At 61.0% G+C, this 15816-nt stretch overlaps 1 protein-coding gene across 5 annotated transcripts in view; it reads right to left on the bottom strand.

Annotated features, from left to right (window-relative positions):
* LOC148135253 (uncharacterized) overlaps positions 1-15816 on the bottom strand; it is a 147697-nt gene that overhangs the window by 50253 nt on the left and 81628 nt on the right. For all 5 annotated transcript variants that reach the window (XM_087984987.1, XM_087984991.1, XM_087984988.1 and 2 more), the window contains one exon: positions 6248-6391. In XM_087984987.1, the coding sequence (XP_087841113.1) occupies positions 6248-6391 (144 nt within the window). The remainder of the gene's footprint in view (positions 1-6247; positions 6392-15816) is intronic.

The following is a 15816-nucleotide window of genomic DNA, read 5'->3' as shown; positions in this document are numbered from 1 at the left end:
CACATGCGCAGTTCCAGTCTCCGTATCCCTCAGTTAGACCCACACTCGGAGCACCGTGTACAGTTCCAGTCTCCGCATCCCTCAGTCAGACCCACACTCGGAGCACCGTGCACAGTTCCAGTCTCCGTACCCCTCAGTCAGACCCACACTCGGAGCACCGTGTACAGTTCCAGTCTCCGTATCCCTCAGTCAGACCCACACTCGGAGCATCGTGCACAGTTCCAGTCTCCGTATCCATCAGTTAGACACACACTCGGAGCATCATGCACAGTTCCAGTCTCCGTATCCGTCAGTCAGACCCACACTCGGAGCACCGTGCACAGTTCCAGTCTCCGTATCCCTCAGTCAGACCCACACTCGGAGCACCGTGCACAGTTCCAGTCTCTGGTATCCCTCAGCTAGACACACACTCGGAGCACCGTGCACAGTTCCAGTCTCCGTATCCGTCAGTCAGACCCACACTCGGAGCACCGTGCACAGTTCCAGTCTCCGTATCCCTCAGTCAGACCCACACTCGGAGCACCGTGCACAGTTCCAGTCTCCATCCCTCAGTTAGACCCACACTCGGAGCTCTGGGCACAGTTCCAGTCTCTGGTATCCCTCAGCTAGACACACACTCGGAGCACCGTGCACAGTTCCAGTCTCCGTATCCCTCAGTCAGACCCACACTCGGAGCACCGTGCACAGTTCCAGTCTCCATCCCTCAGTTAGACCCACACTCGGAGCACCGTGCACAGTTCCAGTCTCCGTATCCCTCAGTCAGACCCACACTCGGAGCACTGTGCACAGTTCCAGTCTCTGGTATCCCTCAGTCAGACCCACACTCGGAGCACCGTGCACAGTTACAGTCTCTGTATCCCTCAGTCAGACCCACACTCGGAGCACCGTGCACAGTTACAGTCTCCTATCCCACAGTTAGAACCATACTCGGAGCACTGTGCACAGTTCCAGTCTCCGTATCCCTCAGTTAGACCCACACTCGGAGCACCGTGCACAGTTACAGTCTCTGTATCCCTCAGTCAGACCCACACTTGGAGCACCGTGCACAGTTCCAGTCTCCGTATCCCTCAGTCAGACCCACACTCGGAGCACCGTGCACAGTTCCAGTCTCCGTATCCCTCAGTCAGACCCACACTCGGAGCACCGTGTACAGTTCGAGTCTCCGTATCCCTCAGTCAGGCCCACACTCGGAGCACCGTGCACAGTTCCAGTCTCCGTACCCCTCAGTCAGACCCACACTCGGAGCACCGTGTACAGTTCCAGTCTCCGTATCCCTCAGTCAGACCCACTCTCGGAGCACCGTGCACAGTTCCAGTCTCCGTACCCCTCAGTCAGACCCACACTCGGAGCACCGTGTACAGTTCCAGTCTCCGTATCCCTCAGTCAGGCCCACACTCGGAGCACCGTGCACAGTTCCAGTCTCCGTACCCCTCAGTCAGACCCACACTCGGAGCACCGTGTACAGTTCCAGTCTCCGTATCCCTCAGTCAGACCCACACTCGGAGCACCGTGTACAGTTCCAGTCTCCGTATCCCTCAGTCAGACCCACACTCGGAGCACCGTGCACAGTTCCAGTCTCCGTATCCCTCAGTCAGACCCACTCTCGGAGCATCGTGCACAGTTCCAGTCTCCGTATCCCTCAGTTAGACCCACACTCGGAGCACCGTGCACAGTTCCAGTCTCCGTATCCCTCAGTTAGACCCACACCCGAAGCACCGTGTACAGTTCCAGTCTCCGTATCCCTCAGTCAGACCCACACTCGGAGCACCGTGCACAGTTCCAGTCTCCGTACCCCTCAGTCAGACCCACACTCGGAGCACCATGTACAGTTCCAGTCTCCGTATCCCTCAGCCAGACACACTCTCGGAGCATCGTTCACAGTTCCAGTCTCCGTATCCATCAGTTAGACCCACACTCGGAGCACCGTGCTCAGTTCCAGTCTCCATCCCTCAGTTAGACTCACACTCGGAGCACCGAGCACAGTTCCAGTCTCTCTATCCCTCAGTTAGACCCACACTCGGAGCACCGTGCACAGTTCCAGTCTCTCTATCCCTCAGTTAGACCCACACTCGGAGCACCGTGCACAGTTCCAGTCTCCATATCCCTCAGTCAGACCCACACTCGGAGCACTGTGCACAGTTCCAGTCTCCGTATCCCTCAGTTAGACACACACTCGGACCACCGCGCACAGTTCCAGTCTCCGTATCCGTCAGTCAGACGCACACTCGGAGCACCATGCACAGTTCCAGTCTCCAAATCCCTCAGTTCGACCCACACTCGGACACCGTGCACAGTTCCAGTCTCCGTAGCCGTCAGTCAGACCCAGACTCGGAGCACCGTGCAGTTCCAGTCTCCGTATCCCTCAGTTAGACCCACACTCGGAGCACCATGTACAGTTTCAGTCTCCGTATCCCTCAGTCAGACCCACACTCGGAGCACCGTGCACAGTTCCAGTCTCCGTATCCCTCAGTTAGACCCACACTCGGAGCACCGTGCACAGTTCCAGTCTCCGTATCCCTCAGTTAGACCCACACTCGGAGCACTGTGCACAGTTCCAGTTTCTGTATCCCTCAGTTAGACACACACTCGGAGCACCGTGCACAGTTCCAGTCTCCGTATCCCTCAGTCAGACCCACACTCGGAGCACCGTGCACAGTTCCAGTCTCCGTATCCCTCAGTTATAGACACATTCGGAGCACCGTGCACAGTCCCAGTCTCCGTATCCCTCAGTTAGACCCACTCGGAGCACCGTGCACAGTTCCAGTCTCTGTACCCCTCAGTCAGACTCACACTCGGAGCACCGTGCACAGTTCCAGTCTCCGTATCCCTCAGTTGGACCCACACTCGGAGCACCGTGCACAGTTCCAGTGTCCGTATCCCTCAGTTAGACCCACACTCGGAGCACCGTGCACAGTTCCAGTCTCCGTATCCCTCAGTCAGTCCCACACTCGGAGCACCGTGCACAGTTACAGTCTCCGTATCCCTCAGTCAGACCCACACTGGGAGCACCGTGCACAGTTCCAGTCTCCGTATCCCTTAGTTATACCCACACTCGGAGCACCGTGCACAGTTCCAGTCTCCGTACCCCTCAGTCAGACTCACACTCGGAGCACCGTGCACAGTTCCAGTCTCCGTATCCCTCAGTTAGAGCCACACTCGGAGCACTGTGCACAGTTCCAGTCTCCGTATCCCTTAGTTATACCCACACTCGGAGCACCGTGCACAGTTCCAGTCTCCGTCCCCCTCAGTCAGACCCACACTCGGAGCACCGTGTACAGTTCCAGTCTCCGTATCCCTCAGTCAGACCCACACTCGGAGCACCATGCACAGTTCCAGTCTCCAAATCCCTCAGTTCGACCCACACTCGGACACCGTGCACAGTTCCAGTCTCCGTAGCCGTCAGTCAGACCCAGACTCGGAGCACCGTGCAGTTCCAGTCTCCGTATCCCTCAGTTAGACCCACACTCGGAGCACCATGTACAGTTTCAGTCTCCGTATCCCTCAGTCAGACCCACACTCGGAGCACCGTGCACAGTTCCAGTCTCCGTATCCCTCAGTTAGACCCACACTCGGAGCACCGTGCACAGTTCCAGTCTCCGTATCCCTCAGTTAGACCCACACTCGGAGCACTGTGCACAGTTCCAGTTTCTGTATCCCTCAGTTAGACACACACTCGGAGCACCGTGCACAGTTCCAGTCTCCGTATCCCTCAGTCAGACCCACACTCGGAGCACCGTGCACAGTTCCAGTCTCCGTATCCCTCAGTTATAGACACATTCGGAGCACCGTGCACAGTCCCAGTCTCCGTATCCCTCAGTTAGACCCACTCGGAGCACCGTGCACAGTTCCAGTCTCTGTACCCCTCAGTCAGACTCACACTCGGAGCACCGTGCACAGTTCCAGTCTCCGTATCCCTCAGTTGGACCCACACTCGGAGCACCGTGCACAGTTCCAGTGTCCGTATCCCTCAGTTAGACCCACACTCGGAGCACCGTGCACAGTTCCAGTCTCCATATCCCTCAGTCAGTCCCACACTCGGAGCACCGTGCACAGTTACAGTCTCCGTATCCCTCAGTCAGACCCACACTGGGAGCACCGTGCACAGTTCCAGTCTCCGTATCCCTTAGTTATACCCACACTCGGAGCACCGTGCACAGTTCCAGTCTCCGTACCCCTCAGTCAGACTCACACTCGGAGCACCGTGCACAGTTCCAGTCTCCGTATCCCTCAGTTAGAGCCACACTCGGAGCACTGTGCACAGTTCCAGTCTCCGTATCCCTTAGTTATACCCACACTCGGAGCACCGTGCACAGTTCCAGTCTCCGTCCCCCTCAGTCAGACTCACACTCGGAGCACCGTGCACAGTTCCAGTCTCCGTATCCCTCAGTCAGACCCACACTCGGAGCACCGTGCACAGTTCCAGTCTCCGTATCCCTCAGTTAGACCCACACTCGGAGCACCGTGCACAGTTCCAGTCTCCGTATCCCTCAGTTAGACCCACACTCGGAGCACCGTGTACAGTTCCAGTCTCCGTACCCCTCAGTTAGACCCACACTCGGAGCACCGTGTACAGTTCCAGTCTCCGTATCCCTCAGTCAGACCCACACTCGGAGCACCGTGCACAGTTCCAGTCTCCGTATCCGTCAGTCAGACCCACACTCGGAGCACCGTGTACAGTTCCAGTCTCCGTATCCCTCAGTCAGACCCACACTCGGAGCACCGTGCACAGTTCCAGTCTCCGTATCCGTCAGTCAGACCCACACTCGGAGCACCGTGTACAGTTCCAGTCTCCGTATCCCTCAGTCAGACCCACACTCGGAGCACCGTGCACAGTTCCAGTCTCCGTATCCCTCAGTCAGACCCACTCTCGGAGCATCGTGCACAGTTCCAGTCTCCGTATCCCTCAGTTAGACACACACCCGGAGCACCGTGTACAGTTCCAGTCTCCGTATCCCTCAGTCAGAGCCACACTCGGAGCACCGTGCACAGTTCCAGTCTCCGTATCCCTCAGTCAGACACACTCTCGGAGCATCGTTCACAGTTCCAGTCTCCGTATCCATCAGTTAGACCCACACTCGGAGCATCGTGCACAGTTCCAGTCTCCGTATCCCTCAGTCAGACCCACACTCGGAGCACCGTGTACAGTTCCAGTCTCCGTATCCCTCAGTCAGACCTACACTCGGAGCACCGTGCACAGTTCCAGTCTCTGTATCCCTCAGTTAGACCCACACTCGGAGCACCGTGTACAGTTCCAATCTCCGTATCCCTCAGTCAGACACACTCTCGGAGCACCGTGCACAGTTCCAGTCTCTGTATCCCTCAGTTAGACCCACACTCGGAGCACCGTGTACAGTTCCAATCTCCGTATCCCTCAGTCAGACACACTCTCGGAGCATCGTGCACAGTTCCAGTCTCTGTATCCCTCAGTTAGACCCACTCTCGGAGCATCGTGCACAGTTCCAGTCTCCGTACCCCTCAGTTAGACCCATACTCGGAGCACCGTGCACAGTTCCAGTCTCCGTATCCCTCAGTTAGACCCACACCCGGAGCACTATGCACAGTTCCAGTCTCCGTATCCCTCAGTTAGACCCACACTTGGAGCACCGTGTACAGTTCCAGTCTCCGTATCCCTCAGTTAGACCCACACTCGGAGCACTGTGCACAGTTCCAGTCTCCGTACCCCTCAGTTAGACCCACACTTGGAGCACCGTGTACAGTTCCAGTCTCTGTATCCCTCAGTTAGACCCACTCTCGGAGCATCGTGCACAGTTCCAGTCTCCGTACCCCTCAGTTAGACCCACACTCGGAGCACCGTGCACAGTTCCAGTCTCCGTATCCCTCAGTTAGACCCACACTCGGAGCACTGTGCACAGTTCCAGTCTCCGTATCCCTCCGTTAGACCCACACACGGAGCACCGTGCACAGTTCCAGTCTCCGTATGCCTCAGTTAGACCCACACTCGGAGCACTGTGCACAGTTCCAGTCTCCGTATCCCTCCGTTAGACCCACACTCGGAGCATCGTGCACAGTTCCAGTCTCCGTATCCCTCAGTTAGACCCACACTCGGAGCACCGTGCACAGTTCCAGTCTCCGTATCCCTCAGTCAGACCCATACGGGGAGCACCGTGCACAGTTCCAGTCTCCGTATCCCTCAGTCAGACCCACACTGGGAGCACCGTTCCCATGCTGTCCTGGTGGAAGGTTACAGACTGTGAGGGTCTGAGCAGGCCATTCCCTAATCACTCACCCTGCGCAGTCTGGAGCACGTCCCACGAATCCCGGATCCAGGTGACTGTGGGCTGAGGGATTCCTGTCACCGTACACCTCAGAACACCATCCGTCCCCTCATCAAACTCCCGAACAGGATCAACGTTGGAAACAGACACATGTGCTGTGGGAGAAAAGGATGGACAGGAACATTTACTGGAGAGGTCACACTGTCACCCCCGCTGAGGGAGCAGCTCCCAGTGCTCAGTGAGTGGGAGAAACCATCACTCCCCCTGAACACAGACAGCACTTGGCAGCACAGACTGGAACCCCTGAAGAGAGAAATCACCGCGGTGAACATCACTGAGAGAGGGCCGCACTGTCACAGGGTCAGGACTGAGGGAGGGCCGCACTGTCACAGGGACAGGACTGAGGGAGGGAGGCACTGTCACAGGGTCAGGACTGAGGGAGGGCCGCACTGTCACAGGGTCAGGACTGAGGGAGGGAGGCACTGTCACAGGGACAGGACTGAGGGAGGGGGACACTGTCACAGGGTCAGGACTGAGGGAGGGAGGCACTGTCACAGGGTCAGGACTGAGGGAGGGAGGCACTGTCACAGGGTCAGGACTGAGGGAGGGAGGCACTGTCACAGGGTCAGGACTGAGGGAGGGAGGCACTGTCACAGGGACAGGACTGAGGGAGGGCCGCACTGTCACAGGGTCAGGACTGAGGGAGGGCCGCACTGTCACAGGGACAGGACTGAGGGAGGGCCGCACTGTCACAGGGTCAGGACTGAGGGAGGGCCGCACTGTCACAGGGACAGGACTGAGGGAGGGCCGCACTGTCACAGGGACAGGACTGAGGGAGGGCCGCAATGTCACAGGGTCAGGACTGAGGGAGGGAGGCACTGTCACAGGGACAGGACTGAGGGAGGGCCGCACTGTCACAGGGACAGGACTGAGGGAGGGAGGCACTGTCACAGGGACAGGACTGAGGGAGGGAGGCACTGTCACAGGGACAGGACTGAGGGAGGGAGGCACTGTCTCGGGGACAGGACTGAGGGAGGGAGGCACTGTCACAGGGTCAGGACTGAGGGAGGGCCGCACTGTCACAGGGTCAGGACTGAGGGAGGGCCGCACTGTCACAGGGACAGGACTGAGGGAGGGCCGCACTGTCACAGGGACAGGACTGAGGGAGGGAGGCACTGTCACAGGGACAGGACTGAGGGAGGGAGGCACTGTCACAGGGACAGGACTGAGGGAGGGCCGCACTGTCACAGGGTCAGGACTGAGGGAGGGCCGCACTGTCACAAGGACAGGACTGAGGGAGGGCCGCACTGTCACAGGGACAGGACTGAGGGAGGGCCGCACTGTCACAGGGTTAGGACTGAGGGAGGGCCGCTCTGTCACAGGGACAGGACTGAGGGAGGGCCGCACTGTCACAGGGTCAGGACTGAGGGAGGGAGGCACTGTCACAGGGTCAGGACTGAGGGAGGGAGACACTGTCACAGGGACAGGACTGAGGGAGGGCCGCACTGTCACAGGGTCAGGACTGAGGGAGGGAGGCACTGTCACAGGGTCAGGACTGAGGGAGGGAGGCACTGTCACAGGGACAGGACTGAGGGAGGGCCGCACTGTCACAGGATCAGGACTGAGGGAGGGAGGCACTGTCACAGGGTCAGGACTGAGGGAGGGAGGCACTGTCACAGGGACAGGACTGAGGGAGGGAGGCACTGTCACAGGGTCAGGACTGAGGGAGGGAGGCACTGTCACAGGGACAGGACTGAGGGAGGGAGGCACTGTCACAGGGACAGGACTGAGGGAGGGAGGCACTGTCACAGGGACAGGACTGAGGGAGGGGGACACTGTCACAGGGTCAGGACTGAGGGAGGGAGGCACTGTCACAGGGACAGGACTGAGGGAGGGAGGCACTGTCACAGGGACAGGACTGAGGGAGGGAGGCACTGTCACAGGGACAGGACTGAGGGAGGGCCGCACTGTCACAGGGTCAGGACTAAGGGAGGCCCGCACTGTCACAGGGACAGGACTGAGGGAGGGAGACACTGTCACAGGGACAGGACTGAGGGAGGGGGGCACTGTCACAGGGACAGGACTGAGGGAGGGAGGCACTGTCACAGAGTCAGGACTGAGGGAGGGAGGCACTGACACAGGGACAGGACTGAGGGAGGGAGGCACTGTCACAGGGACAGGACTGAGGGAGGGCCGCAATGTCACAGGGTCAGGACTGAGGGAGGGCCGCTCTGTCACAGGGACAGGACTGAGGGAGGGCCGCACTGTCACAGGGTCAGGACTGAGGGAGGGAGGCACTGTCACAGGGTCAGGACTGAGGGAGGGAGACACTGTCACAGGGACAGGACTGAGGGAGGGCCGCACTGTCACAGAGTCAGGACAGAGGGAGGGCCGCACTGTCACAGCGTCAGGACTGAGGGAGGGCCGCACTGTCACAGGGTCAGGACTGAGGGAGGGAGGCACTGTCACAGGGTCAGGACTGAGGGAGGGAGACACTGTCACAGGGACAGGACTGAGGGAGGGCCGCACTGTCATAGGGTCAGGACTGAGGGAGGGCCGCACTGTCACAGGGACAGGACTGAGGGAGGGCCGCACTGTCACAGGGTCAGGACTGAGGGAGGGAGGCACTGTCACAGGGTCGGAATGAGGGAGGGAGACACTGTCACAGGGACAGGACTGAGGGAGGGAGGCACTGTCACAGGGACAGGACTGAGGGAGGGCCGCACTGTCACAGGGTCAGGACTGAGGGAGGGAGACACTGTCACAGGGTCAGGACTGAGGGAGGGCCGCACTGTCACAGGGACAGGACTGAGGGAGGGAGGCACTGTCACAGGGGCAGGACTGAGGGAGGGAGGCACTGTCACAGGGACAGGACTGAGGGAGGGAGGCACTGTCACAGGGACAGGACTGAGGGAGGGAGGCACTGTCACAGAGACAGGACTGAGGGAGGGAGGCACTGACATAGGGACAGGACTGAGGGAGGGCCGCACTGTCACAGGGTCAGGACTGAGGGAGGGAGGCACTGTCACAGGGACAGGACTGAGGGAGGGAGGCACTGTCACAGGGACAGGACTGAGGGATGGAGGCACTGACACAGGGACAGGACTGAGGGAGGGCCGCACTGTCACAGGGTCAGGACTGAGGGAGGGAGGCACTGTCACAGGGACAGGACTGAGGGAGGGAGGCACTGTCACAGGGACAGGACTGAGGGAGGGCCGCACTGTCACAGGGTCAGGACTGAGGGAGGGAGACACTGTCACAGGGTCAGGACTGAGGGAGGGGGGCACTGTCACAGGGACAGGACTGAGGGAGGGCCGCACTGTCACAGGGACAGGACTGAGGGAGGGAGGCACTGTCACAGGGTCAGGACTGAGGGAGGGAGGCACAGTCACAGGGACAGGACTGAGGGAGGGAGGCACTGTCACAGGGACAGGACTGAGGGAGGGAGGCACTAACACAGGGACAGGACTGAGGGAGGGAGACTCTGTCACAGGGACAGGACTGAGGGAGGGCCGCACTGTCACAGGGTCAGGACTGAGGGAGGGAGGCACTGTCACAGGGACAGGACTGAGGGAGGGAGGCACTGTCACAGGGTCAGGACTGAGGGAGGGAGGCACTGTCACAGGGTCAGGACTGAGGGAGGGAGGCACTGTCACAGGGACAGGACTGAGGGAGGGAGGCACTGTCACAGGGTCAGGACTGAGGGAGGGAGACACTGTCACAGGGTCAGGACTGAGGGAGGGCCGCACTGTCACAGGGACAGGACTGAGGGAGGGAGGCACTATCACAGGGTCAGGACTGCGGGAGGGAGACATTGTCACAGGGTCAGGACTGAGGGAGGGAGGCACTGTCACAGGGTCAGGACTGAGGGAGGGAGGCACTGTCACAGGGACAGGACTGATGGAGGGCAGCACTGTCACAGGATCAGGACTGAGGGAGGGAGGCACTGTCACAGGGTCAGGACTGAGGGAGGGAGGCACTGTCACAGGGACAGGACTGAGGGAGGGAGGCACTGTCACAGGGTCAGGACTGAGGGAGGGAGGCACTGTCACAGGGACAGGACTGAGGGAGGGAGGCACTGTCACAGGGACAGGACTGAGGGAGGGAGGCACTGTCACAGGGACAGGACTGAGGGAGGGAGGCACTGTCACAGGGTCAGGACTGAGGGAGGGAGGCACTGTCACAGGGACAGGACTGAGGGAGGGAGGCACTGTCACAGGGACAGGACTGAGGGAGGGAGGCACTGTCACAGGGACAGGACTGAGGGAGGGCCGCACTGTCACAGGGTCAGGACTGAGGGAGGGCCGCACTGTCACAGGGACAGGACTGAGGGAGGGAGACACTGTCACAGGGACAGGACTGAGGGAGGGGGGCACTGTCACAGGGACAGGACTGAGGGAGGGAGGCACTGTCACAGGGTCAGGACTGAGGGAGGGAGGCACTGACACAGGGACAGGACTGAGGGAGGGAGGCACTGTCACAGGGACAGGACTGAGGGAGGGAGGCACTGTCACAGGGTCAGGACTGAGGGAGGGAGACACTGTCACAGGGTCAGGACTGAGGGAGGGAGGCACTATCACAGGGTCAGGACTGCGGGAGGGAGACATTGTCACAGGGTCAGGACTGAGGGAGGGAGGCACTGTCACAGGGTCAGGACTGAGGGAGGGAGGCACTGTCACAGGGACAGGACTGATGGAGGGCAGCACTGTCACAGGATCAGGACTGAGGGAGGGAGGCACTGTCACAGGGTCAGGACTGAGGGAGGGAGGCACTGTCACAGGGACAGGACTGAGGGAGGGAGGCACTGTCACAGGGTCAGGACTGAGGGAGGGAGGCACTGTCACAGGGACAGGACTGAGGGAGGGAGGCACTGTCACAGGGACAGGACTGAGGGAGGGAGGCACTGTCACAGGGACAGGACTGAGGGAGGGAGGCACTGTCACAGGGTCAGGACTGAGGGAGGGAGGCACTGTCACAGGGACAGGACTGAGGGAGGGAGGCACTGTCACAGGGACAGGACTGAGGGAGGGAGGCACTGTCACAGGGACAGGACTGAGGGAGGGCCGCACTGTCACAGGGTCAGGACTGAGGGAGGGCCGCACTGTCACAGGGACAGGACTGAGGGAGGGAGACACTGTCACAGGGACAGGACTGAGGGAGGGGGGCACTGTCACAGGGACAGGACTGAGGGAGGGAGGCACTGTCACAGGGTCAGGACTGAGGGAGGGAGGCACTGACACAGGGACAGGACTGAGGGAGGGAGGCACTGTCACAGGGACAGGACTGAGGGAGGGCCGCAATGTCACAGGGTCAGGACTGAGGGAGGGCCGCTCTGTCACAGGGACAGGACTGAGGGAGGGCCGCACTGTCACAGGGTCAGGACTGAGGGAGGGAGGCACTGTCACAGGGTCAGGACTGAGGGAGGGAGACACTGTCACAGGGACAGGACTGAGGGAGGGCCGCACTGTCACAGGGTCAGGACTGAGGGAGGGCCGCACTGTCACAGCGTCAGGACTGAGGGAGAGCCGCACTGTCACAGGGTCAGGACTGAGGGAGGGAGGCACTGTCACAGGGTCAGGACTGAGGGAGGGAGACACTGTCACAGGGACAGGACTGAGGGAGGGCCGCACTGTCATAGGGTCAGGACTGAGGGAGGGCCGCACTGTCACAGGGACAGGACTGAGGGAGGGAGGCACTGTCACAGGGTCGGAATGAGGGAGGGAGACACTGTCACAGGGACAGGACTGAGGGAGGGCCGCACTGTCATAGGGTCAGGACTGAGGGAGGGACGCACTGTCACAGGGACAGGACTGAGGGAGGGCCGCACTGTCACAGGGACAGGACTGAGGGAGGGCCGCACTGTCACAGGGTCAGGACTGAGGGAGGGAGGCACTGTCACAGGGACAGGACTGAGGGAGGGAGGCACTGTCACAGGGACAGGACTGAGGGAGGGCCGCACTGTCACAGGGACAGGACTGAGGGAGGGCCGCACTGTCACAGGGTCAGGACTGAGGGAGGGAGGCACTGTCACAGGGTCGGAATGAGGGAGGGAGACACTGTCACAGGGACAGGACTGAGGGAGGGCCGCACTGTCATAGGGTCAGGACTGAGGGAGGGTCGCACTGTCACAGGGACAGGACTGAGGGAGGGCCGCACTGTCACAGGGACAGGACTGAGGGAGGGCCGCACTGTCACAGGGTCAGGACTGAGGGAGGGCCGCACTGTCACAGGGACAGGACTGAGGGAGGGCCGCACTGTCACAGGGACAGGACTGAGGGAGGGCCGCAATGTCACAGGGTCAGGACTGAGGGAGGGCCGCACTGTCACAGGGACAGGACTGAGGGAGGGAGGCACTGTCACAGGGACAGGACTGAGGGAGGGAGGCACTGTCACAGGGTCAGGACTGAGGGAGGGAGGCACTGTCACAAGGACAGGACTGAGGGAGGGAGGCACTGTCACAGGGTCAGGACTGAGGGAGGGAGACACTGTCACAGGGTCAGGACTGAGGGAGGGCCGCACTGTCACAGGGTCAGGACTGAGGGAGGGAGGCACTGTCACAGGGACAGGACTGAGGGAGGGAGACACTGTCACAGGGTCAGGACTGAGGGAGGGCCGCACTGTCACAGGGACAGGACTGAGGGAGGGAGACACTGTCACAGGGACAGGACTGAGGGAGGGAGACACTGTCACAGGGTCAGGACTGAGGCGGGGAGGCACTGTCACAGGGTCAGGACTGAGGGAGGGAGGCACTGTCACAGGGTCAGGACTGAGGGAGGGAGGCACTGTCACAGGGACAGGACTGAGGGAGGGAGGCACTGTCACAGGGACAGGACTGAGGGAGGGAGGCACTGTCACAGGGTCAGGACTGAGGGAGGGAGGCACTGTCACAGGGACAGGACTGAGGGAGGGAGGCACTGTCACAGGGACAGGACTGAGGGAGGGAGACACTGTCACAGGGACAGGACTGAGGGAGGGAGGCACTGTCACAGGGACAGGACTGAGGGAGGGAGGCACTGTCACAGGGACAGGACTGAGGGAGGGTCGCACTGTCACAGGGTCAGGACTGAGGGAGGGAGGCACTGTCACAGGGTCAGGACTGAGGGAGGGCCGCACTGTCACAGGGTCAGGACTGAGGGAGGGAGGCACTGTCACAGGGACAGGACTGAGGGAGGGAGGCACTGTCACAGGGTCAGGACTGAGGGAGGGAGACACTGTCACAGGGACAGGACTGAGGGAGGGAGACACTGTCACAGGGACAGGACTGAGGGAGGGAGACACTGTCACAGGGACAGGACTGAGGGAGGGAGGCACTGTCACAGGGTCAGGACTGAGGGAGGGAGACACTGTCACAGGGTCAGGACTGAGGGAGGGAGACACTGTCACAGGGTCAGGACTGAGGGAGGGAGACACTGTCACAGGGACAGGACTGAGGGAGGGAGGCACTGTCACAGGGACAGGACTGAGGGAGGGAGGCACTGTCACAGGGACAGGACTGAGGGAGGGAGGCACTGTCACAGGGACAGGACTGAGGGAGGGAGACACTGTCACAGGGTCAGGACTGAGGGAGGGAGGCACTGTCACAGGGACAGGACTGAGGGAGGGAGGCACTGTCACAGGGACAGGACTGAGGGAGGGAGGCACTGTCACAGGGACAGGACTGAGGGAGGGAGGCACTGTCACAGGGTCAGGACTGAGGGAGGGAGACACTGTCACAGGGACAGGACTGAGGGAGGGCCGCACTGTCACAGGGACAGGACTGAGGGAGGGAGGCACTGTCACAGGGTCAGGACTGAGGGAGGGAGACACTGTCACAGGGACAGGACTGAGGGAGGGAGGCACTGTCACAGGGTCAGGACTGAGGGAGGGAGACACTGTCACAGGGACAGGACTGAGGGAGGGAGGCACTGTCACAGGGTCAGGACTGAGGGAGGGAGGCACTGTCACAGGGTCAGGACTGAGGGAGGGGGGCACTGTCACAGGGACAGGACTGAGGGAGGGAGACACTGTCACAGGGACAGGACTGAGGGAGGGAGACACTGTCACAGGGTAAGGACTGAGGGAGGGAGGCACTGTCACAGGGACAGGACTGAGGGAGGGAGGCACTGTCACAGGGACAGGACTGAGGGAGGGAGGCACTGTCACAGAGACAGGACTGAGGGGGGGAGGCACTGTCACAGGGACAGGACTGAGGGAGGGAGGCACTGTCACAGGGACAGGACTGAGGGAGGGAGGCACTGTCACAGAGACAGGACTGAGGGAGGGAGGCACTGACATAGGGACAGGACTGAGGGAGGGCCGCACTGTCACAGGGTCAGGACTGAGGGAGGGAGGCACTGTCACAGGGACAGGACTGAGGGAGGGAGGCACTGTCACAGGGACAGGACTGAGGGAGGGAGGCACTGTCTCGGGGACAGGACTGAGGGATGGAGGCACTGACACAGGGACAGGACTGAGGGAGGGCCACACTGTCACAGGGTCAGGACTGAGGGAGGGAGGCACTGTCCCAGGGACAGGACTGAGGGAGGGAGGCACTGTCACAGGGACAGGACTGAGGGAGGGCCGCACTGTCACAGAGACAGGACTGAGGGAGGGAGGCACTAACACAGGGACAGGACTGAGGGAGGGAGACACTGTCACAGGGACAGGACTGAGGGAGGGCCGCACTGTCACAGGGTCAGGACTGAGGGAGGGAGGCACTGTCACAGGGACAGGACTGAGGGAGGGAGGCACTGTCACTGGGACAGGACTGAGGGAGGGAGACACTGTCACAGGGTCAGGACTGAGGGAGGGAGACACTGTCACAGGGACAGGACTGAGGGAGGGAGGCACTGTCACAGGGACAGGACTGAGGGAGGGAGGCACTGTCACAAGGATAGGACTGAGGGAGGGAGGCACTGTCACAGGGTCAGGACTGAGGGAGGGAGGCACTGTCACAGGGTCAGGACTGAGGGAGGGCCGCACTGTCACAGGGACAGGACTGAGGGAGGGCCGCACTGTCACAGGGTCAGGATTGAGGGAGGGAGGCACTGTCACAGGGACAGGACTGAGGGAGGGAGGCACTGTCACAGGGTCAGGACTGAGGGAGGGAGGCACTGTCACAGGGTCAGGACTGAGGAAGGGAGGCACTGTCACAGGGACAGGACTGAGGGAGGGAGACACTGTCACAGGGTCAGTACTGAGGGAGGGAGGCACTGTCACAGGGACAGGACTGAGGGAGGGAGACACTGTCACAGGGTCAGGACTGAGGGAGGGAGACACTGTCACAGGGACAGGACTGAGGGAGGGAGTCACTGACACAGGGACAGGACTGAGGGAGGGAGGCACTGTCACAGGGACAGGACTGAGGGAGGGAGACACTGTCACAGGGTCAGGACTGAGGGAGGGGGGCACTGTCACAGGGACAGGACTGAGGGAGGGAGGCACTGTCACAGGGACAGGACTGAGGGAGGGAGGCACTGTCACAGGGACAGGACTGAGGGAGGGAGGCACTGTCACAGGGTCAGGACTGAGGGAGGGAGGCACTGTCACAGGGTCAGGACTGAGGGAGAGAGGCACTGTCACAGGGTCAGGACTGAGAGAG

Source organism: Chiloscyllium plagiosum, unplaced genomic scaffold, assembly GCF_037043375.1.
Source record: "Chiloscyllium plagiosum isolate Xiang-an unplaced genomic scaffold, Cpla_swu_hap1 HiC_scaffold_50, whole genome shotgun sequence".
Lineage (NCBI taxonomy): Eukaryota > Metazoa > Chordata > Chondrichthyes > Orectolobiformes > Hemiscylliidae > Chiloscyllium > Chiloscyllium plagiosum.
Note: the sequence above shows the minus strand (reverse complement) of the source record. Positions and strands in the feature narration are given on the sequence as shown.